The sequence below is a fragment of the Onthophagus taurus genome, chromosome 1 (genome assembly GCF_036711975.1).
Source record: "Onthophagus taurus isolate NC chromosome 1, IU_Otau_3.0, whole genome shotgun sequence".
Classification (NCBI taxonomy): Eukaryota; Metazoa; Arthropoda; class Insecta; order Coleoptera; family Scarabaeidae; genus Onthophagus; species Onthophagus taurus.
The window spans coordinates 32880066-32894169 of NC_091966.1; the positions used below are offsets into that span (position 1 = coordinate 32880066).

A 14104-nucleotide genomic window follows, 5' to 3' on the forward strand; every position below is an offset into this window, starting at 1 on the left:
ATAATCCTTTCACAGCAACCCGTCTATATAAGACTTTCAGATGTACAAGACCGAAACACTTACTGTCAAGTCTTTTTCGGGGTTTTCTTTGTTTTTGGGTTTCGGTGCGCGTTGATTGAAATGCAATTTTACACGGTACGTTTAAAATAGTTTTTTTTAAACCCTAAATTAGCTACAATTCTTATTGTTAAAGGTATACACCTTTGCAATCTTTGCAACAATCTTTCAAATTGTTCATGGAGGCATTTATGGTCATTACGATGTAGAAGGCTACGGAAACCCTGCTTATGGTCTTGGACATTATGGAGATGAATCGTCTTCAGCTAATGAAATTCACGCGGAAGCACCACAAGAAGATCATAGTCACGATGAAATCGTTGATTATCATGTAAGTAATTTTAACTTGGATATAGGTGAAAAAGGAAGTGTGTAATTGAGTGTGTACGATTGTTTCTGGGATTTGAAACAATCGTTTAGAAAAAAAGAACAATAGAATTGGATTAAATAGGAAGCTTTCTATGATTTATTAGATAATAGGGATAAAATAAAAAATTTACACAAGTTTATACTGTTAAGAGATGAGGTCTTGGGAGAATAATTGTTTGATGTAGAAAGTTATTATAAAATTCGTTGGAATCTTTCAATGTTTTTACGCGAGATTAATATGTTATAAATTTTTGAAAATAGTGCGAAAAAAAACTACTATTAAAACAAAATGAAGGAATGAATTTTTTTCAATGAGCTTTTACTTTTAAGTTATGCAAGTTATTTTAGTTAACTACAAGAAATATCAACGCAAGCAAAAAGTGATCGCAAGCAGTGTTGATAATGATATGTATTTCATGTCAGTAGCATGTATGTTATACAAAAACATACAAAAGATAAAGCCGGTTATTATGTATTTTACAGAGAAGGTTTAATTAGAAGGAATAGAAGGTTGTCAATTTAAATATCGTTAAAAAATAATATCTTATGAAATAAAACGGAAGTTACTGTAAGTAATAAAAATAAAATTCTGAGCAAGCTGCTTAACTGTATTGATGAATTAGCTTTAAAACTACTGCTGATCAAGACTTATAGTGAGCTACAATCAAAATATCTTTAATCCTTATAATCAAAAAATGCTGCATGATTTATTTGCATTAACATTAGTTAATACTGCTTATGGCAATTGTTTTAAATATTGCTAGAGACCTGTACGGTGTTGCAATACTTTACATCAGTAAGAGTACAACTTGGATAAGTGTTACAAGCAGATTCAACTAAAATTCTGATAAATATCATTTTTTGAAATACAGGTTACACGAATTTTAATTTTGTCTAAGGTGGTGATTTTTGTCGTAAATACAAAATTATACTATATATACTATATACTATATATATATATACTATATACTATATATATATATATACTATATACTATATACTATATATACTAAACATTAATTAGATATTAACTCATTAGTACAACAAACTGAAAGCTTTTTCTTGACGTCTCAACCGTTTGTAATGTTGTTTAGGACTTAAAGTCTAATTTTTGTATGCTTTGTGGAAGATTCAAAGCTTGCTAGTAGTTCTCAATTTATCTATCCAGCATCTTATAATACAATAAATCAGGAATATATGTTGCAGTGTTCCTTGTGATCTGGCTCGTATTGTCGAGGATTTGGAAGACGTCACTGTTCATGACTCTTGAAGAATTTACTAATAGCCTAACCAACGGTGTCTATTTCCATTTTTACAATACTAAGGGATATCGACAATGCTCCAGAACACTTTGCTTTGATATCGTTGGATACTTCTAAATTGCTCTTACCAGCACAACCCCACAGCTGTATTGTAAATCTCCATACGAGCTTGAGAATTTGTTTATATAAATATAGTTTGCTATGTATTGACAGGGTGAAGTTTCGTCTAAGCTTTTAGGACAGTTGGAAACGTGTCCTGCAAAAAACCAGGAGCAACACAAACCGTTAGAACAGCTGCAAACATCGATGCAATCCAACCTTCAATTTGGCAATCTCCTAAGCGCTTTGCTTCAAAACATGTGCCTGCCCTCGGGTTGTCAGATCGTTCAACTCGTCAAAAACTTCATGATTATCTACACTTTCATCCATATAAAATGATAGTCGCACGGCATGCGAAACGTCCCTTGAGAATTTGCTTGTAGATGCAGTTGTGTGGTTTTGTGATGAAGCTCATTTCAACATCTCAGATTGTACAAAATACAAAATATGAGGTTTTGTGGCCACATTTGGCATTTTTTCTGCCAGCTCTTGAAAATTTTGCTGTTGGCAAAGTATGGTTATAGCAACATAGGGCGATAGAGATTTTCTCTTTAAAACAGTTTGAAATCAAATATCTCATGTTAGTTTTTTAATTTTTTACCTTTGAAAAAAGAAAGTTTTTTCTGAAGGCTCGATCTGAGATATAAGACTTCAGCAATTGTGAAGACTGGCTTGCTTAATTTGTAATGAAGTTCCTCGTGTCGCAATCTATCAAACACCTGAGGTACATCTAGGAATACAGTGGAACAAACTTTCTTTTCTCCCAGGAACTTTTCAATTGTATCTGTGAATCTGATGAATAGTTGACTCTCTCTCTGAAGCCAATTAGATGGTTTAGGATTTAATCTTTTAAAAAGTATTTCATACAGTTTTGAAATTAAAAGGAGCAAAGAGATTGCCCATTACGATGAAACTATATTTAGTGATTTTCCGGGATTAAGAATCATTATCATTTCTGCTAGTTTCCAAGAGCGTTTTCCCAAGAGCTTTTTTCTAGGTAAGATTTTCCCAGTCAAAAATATCTTCACCCTGATTCAGCTAAAAAATTTTTCGTATTTGTTGCCTCTGCCAGTTGTTTTTATTTTTTGAATTTCTGTCTTGAGTTGTTGTGTGACATTGAGTATAATTTTATTGGCTGGTTATCTAGATTGATACCAGATTCATCTCTGCCTTCTTTTATCAGAAATAAGGACTCCAATTTATTTGGAGTACTTATTACTTGTTACTATTAATAAAATAATCCATTTAGTTCCCATGCTGATTGTTGGATAGCTATAATAAATGATTCCACTTCATTATCTAGCTGTTCTTTATTTCTTAGAGGCACTGACAAATTTATATTTTTCAATCTGTCAGTTTATTTACCAATCTAGACGATAATTCTTTTTGTATAATTGTGTCGCTGAGGGTGAGTAAGATGGGTGAATGGTTTGGGTTCATATTTTAAGCTTCCTCTATAGCTTATATAGTTAGACGATACATTTCCAGATATGAAGAACTCAATTAAATCTACTAATTTTTACATCTATAAGCCAATACCTTGACTTTCCAGATGATATTGTGTTGTAAACACATGTCGTTGATTTACATCAAATGTTATGCTGGACTTTTAAACAATAAATTCCAAGCAAACTACATAAGTATGACATCAATATTTTTATTGTAACAGCGTTCTATACTTTGTGATCTAATAAAAGGATGTGATAGAAATATTACTACAAACAATAGAGTTACAAGTGCAAGATATTTTGTAAAAATACGAAAGAGTTACCAAAAGAATTTAGTTATACAGCAGAAATTTTACTTTTGTAATCAACCAAACATATTACCTAGTTGTTTTTTTCGCAAGGCAATTCTAAACTCACGGTCTGCCATATGAAATTCTGTTCAAATTATGATCTTGTAAGTCATTGGCAGAACTCACTTTGTTCATCTGTATACACGCCTTAGGCCGGTATTACACTATCATAGATCTATCATCATATATCTTTAATGATAGATCTATGATATAGAACTATGATAGTGTAATACCTGCCTTAGAAAATGCAGCTTATACTCCATATAAAGCTGTATTATTTTTATGATGAAACAATGAATTTGTTTTATTAATACCAAGTTTACAACCCCTATTATATACATACATACATACTTTAGAGAAATTCATCGACGACATACCATAAAAGCAAACAAAAAAGAATGCAAAACTAAGTAATAGTAGTACATTAGCAACCATATCGATTCCCACACATAATTCGGTCAAGTTCACCGATACGCATACCAACTTCTTCTTTATGAGAATAACAGTTCCGCTATAAATAACACTAGTACGCCAAGGAAAAGGTAACGGTATAACTGCCTATATTTAGATTGCTGATTTTGTCATAATTCGTCCAGTGTGAATAACCTACCATTTCATTCTACACATTTTATACATTGAGATTGATATGGGACGAAAAGGAAATTATTTAGCTCTATACATCGAAATTAAAGAGTAATATTTTCTTTAACTATTAGCTTTTTCGACCGACACTAATCGTTTCAGTCATCAACTTTTTCTCTAACGTCTATATTAATTATGTATCATTTTTTCCTCTAACGTCTATATCAATTAACTATCATTATTTCAAATAAATTACTTTTACATATCGCGTTAGAAAAAGTAAATTAAGAGGAATACAAAGTACTTTATGGTTTTAGTTATTGTGCATTAAATAATAAGATTATTTTTTTTAACTTTTTAACTGAAAGATAAAAGAACATTTTGATAAACACAAAACCGCGAAAACGAGATTTGCAACTGTTTTGCAGTGCATGGTAAGTTATACAGCTTTACAAAGCCGTATCTTGCAATTAACAGACTCGTAGTATACCTTTTTTTATATTTTTTCCTGGTTATGCAGCAAACGTCATAAACGAAATTAACCTATTATTTGTGTTGTTGAATATTGCTAACAACGGCAATATTCAAACTATTGCACGTAAAATGTCCATTATGCGAATTCCTAAAAATCAAAGACCCAACCAACCCCCGTTTATGTTAGACGTGATGTAAATTTTATGCAAATTTCATAGTTTTAAAAACCCTATATAAAACTTGGAAGGATATTAGGGTCGATGTTCAAATAGATTTTTTTATTTATCGAAAACTGAATTTAATACAAACGTTATTTAACTAATCACATTTTAGTATTATGGAAAACTAATTCGTGCTATTTTTGTTAAATACCTTTCTGCTATCTAGTAGATTCTTTACAAATTCAACAAGTTGGAAGTTATATTTCTAAGAACACCAACCGTCAAAGTTCTCTAACTTACTGCTAATTTTAGATTCACAAATGTGTACTCAACATTTCCTGGTTTAATTGATCTTTTCGTTGTCTGTTAACTCGTGTGCATCGCACACATACTCAGGGGCGGGGATCGTTGAGTGAAAAGTGGGTCAAATTTACATACTTACTGTTCAAGGAAAACGCACATGGATATATTTTTATCAGGCAATTTATTCAGTAAAAATATAGTATTTCGAATATAAACACTTTGGGATAAGTGAATTTATTCTAGGAAATGTGTATGTTTACCTTCCTTTGAGGTAAAGAGTTCAATGCATATTTATTTAAAAAAGTTAAACAAGAATGCAGTCAACACGTATTAACCACAACACGTTTGAAGTTATGGTTTTATATGTTAGTAGTATGAAATAAATTATTTTACTCATTAATATTTTATGAGATTAGAAATCTAAGAAGATAACTCAATCATGGAAATAGGAGATTTTATGGAAAAAATAAATTTAACAAAGTAGATGTAAGACTTTTAAAGGATTAAGGTTTTAAGGCTTTTTATGTCCCAAAATGAGGGAATTCAACATATACCTTTCGCAGAACGCAGATATTTTTGAACTACCGCATCGATCTCTAAAAGGGCGGACGGAGCTCGTTCGTTAGGAAATTGCTGGAATGCCACCACATATAGAAAATAGATTTTAAGAGGAAGCAACTTCAAATGTCTATCTCCTGTCAATGCTAACATAACTTTAATATTGCCCAACACGAATTTGCAATTACTAATATAAGATTCAAAAATAAATAATATATATGTGCAAACTAAACTAAAAGTAATAAGCACTACAGGTGGACTTTAACCAACCGAAAATTGCCACACACAATGAAAACTGAGAATAAACAGTATCATAATCATAAAATATTTTCGAGCCGTACAATTAACATAAACACAGTGAATGTCATCTATTATTGGCAAGACAACGCATAAAGATAACGGCGCACTATGCCTGACAGAAAGAGTTCGAACGTCTCATTAACAGCTCCAACATTAGAACACCTCAAATCTGCTATGAATTTGATCCAGCAACAAAATCAAAGTCTAAGACAACATCTGATGCAGGATTATTGTCTAGACGTGTCACGGAAAAACTTCAACCATCTTTGGAAAATTTAAATTCCTTAACACCTGAAATATCCAGTACTATTTAGGAAATACCATAAGCACTTATTAAGTAGTGTACAGTTTCTGTTAGCCACAACGATTCAGAGTGTTCAATACCACTATTAATCTATTTTCCATCATTTTGATCAATTACAAACAACGTAGCGCCAATAGTTTGCTGATTTATTATTAGATTACGGTTAGGTATCACTAGTTTTCAAACAATGCGAAACACACACAAACTTCCTTTACAACAGAAGCAATGATAATGCTGTCATTGCTCCTTTTTGTAAGAGAGATTTACTAGACGTATCAAATTTGCCGAAAATTTTTTTGTACAGCAAAAAGGATTTAGTTCAATCCCACACACCAAATTAGAAAATCCGTTATAATCATATCTTGTCATTTCTTTTCCTCTACAGTTGTTGACCACCCTTTTGGCCATTGCTTCCAAGATTACTTCCATCAATTTATCTATTTACTATTCTTATGTCGTATCAGATCCCTCCCTCTCCTGTTCGCCTTTATTTTCATTCGACTACTATTTTATTTAGGTTATCTAATTCCACTAATTTTCTCATTCCAAACTTAATACATGCTTCCATGTTTTCTGATCTACTATGACATAGTCAATAACTGATCTCTAAGGCCTCAAGATGGGAATATTCTCTTAATTTTGCCATTCTAACAATTTCTCTTGCTCCAATTTTTAATTACCTTCCTCATATCAATTTCCAATTTCAATTTGTTATGACATCTCTTGCACTACCGTCGTACTCTCTCTATCCGGTTACAATCAATTTTCTTTGTTTCATTCTTTCCCTTTTTCTTCTTTCCATCCCATATTTCCAATAAGCTTCACTTCTAACGATTTGTAAATCTGATACCATTGATGTTCAAATCTAATATTCCATAATAATAATAATAACTTTATTGTGTTTCTAAGAATGAACAATTCTCTTGCACTCGTCAGTCATTACAAAAAATAAAAGGAATAAAAGAAAAACAAAATAATTAACATTACACACTTAACTTCTTTGCTAAGCTTATCCGTACCTTAACATTGACAATTAAATTCAACCAACCGAAAATCGCCACACACAATGAAAACTGAGAATAAACAGTATCATAATCATAAAATATTTTCGAGTGCCGTACAATTAACATAAACACAGTGAATGACATCTATTATTGGCATTTATATGACATTCTACATTTAAAAAGTCCTGAACACTCTAGAATGCATTGCAAATCAAAAAAGGCTTAAGGCGTTTGATTGACCATAGATAGAATATCATTCCTATCCCAATGTAGTTATATACTTTCTCCATTTTGATTCCAGTGAACACCCAAAGTGACTACTCTTTTTGAAAATCTTCCATCGCGATTCCTTTTTTACCCTCCTCTTCCACTATTCTGATATCCAAGTCATCTCTCAATTACCATATGCGCTTCACGTATCTTTTGTATTATTTCCTTTATTTTTCCTTTTATTTAATTTAGCCTGTGATTACACAATACAAGACACTTAGGTACTATTATGCAACACACTTACTGCATTGGTTTCATTTTTCTGTATATAATCAATCCAGTTTTAGTTTCTTGACATCTCCTTTTTGTATTATTTTTTCCAGTATTTTCAACTTTCTTCTCTTGGTTGTTTACAGTTTACATATACATACTACTTTTCGATACGTGGTAGTTCGAGAGGTACAACGCAAAAGATATTTCATTATTTAACTATGGTTATTGTACATGTTTTTGACTTTTGACAAACATCAGATCTCCCAGGACTTTGCCTATACATAAATACCCATATATAATGTCTTTATTTGCAAAATAAATTGAAAATGTCGTTGGGTTGGAATTTTACTTTTCATCAATGTAGCCATGCATTTCCATAACTGGTTGTTTCCAGCAAGTTGAACCCACTCTAAATTGAATCCTTTAATGACTGCGTAATTAGGATCAAAGTTATGTTGATTTCCTTCTTAATTCTGTTTTTACATTCAACAAAACATTTAAATAAGGCTAGCTTATAGGCTTAGCTTTGTGCATTACGAACATTACTGTTAAAAAAGCGAAAAAGAAGAATCATAGTGTACAGAATGTTAAAGCTTCTTAGTCTGAACAATAGTTTATCTATATTTTTTAGAGCATTTTTTCACTAATCTCGAAAATTTGAGCTAATAAAAAAGAAATAAAGATTTGTAATTAGCATCAAATATAAACACTTTTTCATTCTCGTATCCAGGAATTAACCGTTTTTATTAAATTTATGTCATTTTAATGTAATTCAATTAACCTCTTTTATGATCAAAACCACAATTGTACAAGTTTTCGTACTAAAACTCTTTTTGTGTTTTATTTTATTTCGTTTAGCTTCCACCAATCTTTCCCCATTTTTCTATTTCTTTTTCCGGGTACACTTCACCGACCAGAATAATATTACAAAAACCCCTCCGACCTCACAGTAAACGTTTTCCTAACGGAGGCGTATCGATAAATTTCCAACGCGAGATTCTAAATAAAGTGAAGAGAGCTTCGGATATTCTCCAAAACGTCACCGTTTTCTCCGCAGTAAAACGATCACAAACCCGACGAACCGTGAACCACGGTAACGTCTTCTCGGTCTTTTCCAACTTTTCCGAACCCCTTCTTTTCTCACTTTTTGTCTTCTCAATGTCGTCGTCTAACATTGCGACGTGCGATAAATGAACCGTAACAACAATCGTCTTTTCTGTTCTAATATTATAAATATAACAAGAAAAAGACCACTAATTGTTTAAGTTTGCACAATTTTATACACGAAGCGATGAAAGATATATTTATTGTACTATAACTACTATAACTAATAAAGTACTAATCACGTGTGGTATTTAATATAAATTTTGTCGAAAAATTTTGATCCGTATCAAAATCGTTTGGGAAAACGTGTAACAGAAAATTTAAATAAAACTTACACAACGAGTCATTAACTTTTGCTGCCCTTTTACCTGTAGTTGCTAACTCTGCGTGTTAAGAAGTAATAGATTTCGAGATTGTACGAAAATCATGGAGGTAAGTTGGGAAATCAACTCAGGAGGGTTGATTAGACCCAATCGCGGTAATCACTTTTTGGAACAAAGCTTGAACACACAATGTAAAAAGATTGAGTTAATTTTATTTTCGTTTCCCCTAAAAAGTTTATTTAACAGTCGTTAAAAATAAAAAGAAAAAAATTAAGACAACTAATTTTAAAACGTTAAAATTTCATTAAGTTTCTGCACGTATACGTCACCGGAAACGGTCGTTTCCCACTCACGGAACTCGTCCGGGTCGAAATTGCGTAGTACCTCGAACGCAAATAGCTAAAGCAACTGGAGCAAACCACAACACATACATTCACACACACGTAATTCATTACGTATCCTCTGGTATTAAATTGTCACGCGCTCGAGCGGATTACGTGTTTCTACCTGTTTCCTACGAAACAAATATGCGCGTACGAAACATAACCGGGGAGGAAGGGTTGGGAGGTAAAGAACGACCTTACATTGTTGATTACACAACGAGATTCCCTGCTGACATTGTTATTAACTCGACAATTTTTTTTTCTATTTTTTTACAGGCCCATCCGCAATACCATTACGACTACGCGGTTCACGATCTCCACACCCATGATATAAAAAGCCAGTGGGAGACGAGGGATGGTGATAAAGTGAAGGGCGAGTATACGCTGCTGGAAGCTGACGGATCTAAAAGAGTTGTACAATACACCGCCGATAATCACAATGGGTTTAATGCAGTTGTTAAAACCGTTAAAGGTGGATACTAAAAAATTTTACTGTAATTTAGTATAAAAATAATCCATTGTATTTGTTTAATTATTTATTTTTTACTTTTCTGTTTTATTTAAGAATTTTTATGAAAAGTTGTGTACAGAATTAAAAAAAATAGTTCTTGATACTCCAGCAGTGTGTTCAAATCACATTCACCTTTTTCCAACTTTATCTTATTGTATAATTTTTATATTAATATTGTAATAAAAGAAGTTGTTGTATTTATGAAATTATTTTATTTGTTTGAATAAGGTTTTCAAGTCCATGAGTATTATTGTCTGGATGCAGAGCGTAGCTGATGATGTTGGTCATTAAATGATTTTATATGATTTAGTGTTCAAAATTTTTATGTTGCAACTTTGCTCTACTTTGCTTTCAAGTAATTTGCTAAACTTCGATAATAATGACATAGGTCTATAGTTAATAACTTTGCTACGATCGCCAGACTTAAATATTGGAAGAACATGTGGCTACTTCCAGACACGGGGAAAAACTCCAGACTGAAGTGATTTATTATAGAGCAGCATTAGCGGAAGTGATAATGAGATAGAACAGTTCTTAATAATTAGAAAATTAGAAAATGACAGAGCACCAGGTCCAGGCTATACTAGTATTGACAACTGAGTTGAAGTAACTTGCAAACAGTGAACATACACCATGAGCACTGGAGGAAACCGTGCTGTTATACGAAACAGAGGCGGGAACATCGAAACCACGTTTCCTCTGCTTAACAAATGACCAAAAACACCTAGGGTTGGAAGAAATAGGAAATTCAGAACGCTGAACATAACGCTTGTAATCGCGATCGATTAGAAACTTTGCCCGACCCCTCAGCATGGAAAAGGTAAGGTAATCAACATGATGACGATAACATTTCCATCTCCTATGCGCCCTCCTCTTCTCATTGATTATTTTTACGGTAGATGATGAAAACCACAAAGGGTATTCTCTTTCATACTTAGGTACAAATTGTTCAATGTCGTTATGTAAGTGCAAAACTCTACGTCATTATTGCACAGCTCCTATTGATGTTTTTTGCTTTGGTAAACATTAATAAACTCATTAATGAATTGCTAACTGCTTATCATCAGCAAAAAAGTAGAGACTTATATGTTGTGATCAACCTCTTAATAAATATAGAAGTCCTACACTAAGTTGACATCGCAGTACATCCAAGATGTACTGCGATGTCAACTAAGACATAACCGATCGAGCTCAAAGAGGTTTGGTAATTCCATGACAGATCTTCCTAAGGTTGATATCACCGAAGATTTCAACTCAAAATCTACCTAGATGGATTACAAAACAGGTTTGGAGTGACTCTAATTGGAAAGCTTTTGTTAAATTTGGACCAGATATTAGCCATATCACTTTGCATGATCATAAAATTTAAAACCTGATAATGTTGTTTTCATAAAATATTTTTTCTACAGCACTTAAGAAGAAAATTAACCGATATTTAAAAAAATTGTTCACTCATCTAGCAGTGCTTGGAGCCGTGCTACTGCTTTAGAGCATAAAAATATAATACCAATGTTACTAAGAAAAACACGTACCTTACAAGGAGAGGCCTCCTCTTTGTTAGGTTTAGACGAAAAAAGTGTTCTAGGGAAATCACTGCACTTACTTGTTTGGCATGCGTTCGTTATCAATTTTGTAAAGTTCTTATTGACACTCAATATTTGTATATTTGGATGACACTCTTGTTGTTACCAAACAGCCAAACTTAATAAATACTTAGATATCAGAGTTATATAGTGAAGACACTGGGCTTGCGTGTGACCTTGTGAAAGTGGTTGGTCTTCTAAATATGCCAATATCTCGAATAGTTTCTTATATTAAGAGTATAATTAGAACGGACGCAATTTAGTCCTGGGTAGCTTTATAATTCCAAGATATTTGGCCTATCTGTGTCTAAACAAAAAACAAAGTAAAGAAGCTAAAAATATCTAGATTTATGTGTGGTCACCGCAGCGTCTTCTTGATTGGGCCATTTGATTGCACTTGATACGTCAAAGTGCTTATCTTTAGTCCATGATTTTACTAGAGTCAAAAGTGAAAGCTGTTATTGGAGTTTTATTACAAAGAATGGTCATGTCTTCGCGACAGATTTAGCATGTTCAAGAAGATCTTACGAAAACTATGTAAGCAACTGTGGTCGGTTCGATTCAGTCAGTTGACTTATAATTTAAGCTTGGTGATGTTAAATACAGCGATTCATGATTCACCTACAATGAAGCAATTTTTGAACAATAATAAACGCAATAGTGTAAAGAGGCCACAATGTGTATTGTGCATGAAAGTTTTGGTAACGGAGTATATGCTTTTAAGTAAACCGAAGCGACATTTAGAAACTAATCATCACAGCATGATTAGCAAACCTAGTGATTTTTTACCACGAAGTTAAAGTGACACAACAACAAACAACTGACAAACTGACACAACAAAAAATACATTTTTATCAATACCAAACAACGCTTTACTAGCATTTTACAAGGAGGCTTACAAAATTCGGAAATGTGTAAAGACCTATACCATCGCAAAAGGTATTCTATTAGTTGCTAGATATAATAAATATCATGGTTGATGAGTTTGTTGATAGAAGCGGAAAGTAGCTTTGTCGAATAACACAATTAGTCGGAGTATACAACATATGCTCCAGCATATCGCCGAACAATTATTGAAAAATTAAAGGATTCAAATTTGGATTGTAGATGAGGATAAGGATAACAACAAGAATATTGATTTGATATAATATGTATGGTTTATTGACCGTAACAATATCAAAAAATATCTTCTGATTGGTAAAAATATCGCTACAGGAAAGAAGCATCAGGACTTGTTCGCAATTTTTGATCCATTCATATTTGAAAATAATTTATTTTGTCCTATATGCGTTGGTGTCTGTGTAGACGGAGTTCACTCCATCTTCAACTAGCTATGGAGCTGGATGCCATTGAAGATTGCAGGCACTTATTAGAAGGAAACCACTTATAGACCACTGATAGACCCATTACATTATTCATAAAGAAGGATTTTGCGTAAAACTACGGTAAATTGGTAATTTTTTTAAATCTCGTACATATCGTAACAGAAACTAATCCGTACGCCACAAAAGGATTTTTTTTTAACTAAGACGAAATGTATTTTTTTTAAGTCGTAGCAGTATCACCTGGTTTATTGCAATGACTTTTTGAGTAATGTTGCCTTTTAAATTTCATAGTGAGATCTATTTTCGAAAAGGTAGCTTTCAAGTATCCCCATAAGAAGAAATCACGACTGGTTAAATACGGTAACCTTGGAGATTACTTAAAATTGTCATGTCGGGATATAAGTTGTTGAGTAAACATGTTCGTTGAACTACAAGTCGTCATTTTCTACGCCTAGTCATTGCAATTAAGTTGTTAGCGACGTTTCTTCGAAAAAGTGCGAACCTAGTTTTCCGCATGCAGCCACACCGCACCAAAAAAAACGTGAATTTGTTTTGGTTGGTCGGCAGTGTCTCATTACACATTTACAGTATTCGTTTTACGTTTTGGAGCTACTCCGCGCTGCTAACTAACTAATTAAAACTCTGGCGCGTCAAGTTTTTTAAGGTATATCTTTTCAAACAAATTTCAATCAAGTTTTACGCACCCTTTCCTAACATGCGTTAATTTTTGCAGTTATTCCGAACAGCTCCGGTGTGACAAACCGTGCGACTTTTGACAAATATTAAGGTTGAGTATGTCAAGAAATATTCTGTAAAATTGTGTTCGTGCTGCTAAATCTTGCAGAACATTTTATGAACAATTTAAATTTTGTATGGTAACTCAACCTAAATATTTTCATTTGTTACACATTACGTAACATTTTTACTTTTTACGTATTATTATTATATTTATATATTATTAGATTTCGGTTCCAATTCATTAACCAATTGTTAAAAACATATTTTTGTTTAAGTAGTATTCTACGGGCAAAATGCTTCAAGAAATTCCGTAACATAGAGGTTTTGCTGTTTTATCAAAAGCATATTGGCGCAACATAATATTGTTATATGGTCACTTGTAA

At 32.7% G+C, this 14104-nt stretch overlaps 2 protein-coding genes across 8 annotated transcripts in view; one reads left to right on the forward strand and one right to left on the reverse strand.

The window, feature by feature from the left end:
* The window catches only part of LOC111428891 (Glucose transporter 1), a 92590-nt gene that overhangs the window by 36731 nt on the left and 41755 nt on the right, over positions 1–14104 (reverse strand). The gene's annotated exons all lie outside the window — the stretch shown is intronic.
* LOC111428959 (cuticle protein 7-like) lies at positions 40–10284 on the forward strand. The gene is made up of 3 exons (XM_023064711.2): positions 40–135; positions 194–388; positions 9841–10284. The coding sequence occupies exons 1-3, from the start codon at positions 121–123 to the stop codon at positions 10045–10047; spliced, it is 417 nt and encodes a 138-aa protein (XP_022920479.1). The 5' UTR covers positions 40–120; the 3' UTR covers positions 10048–10284.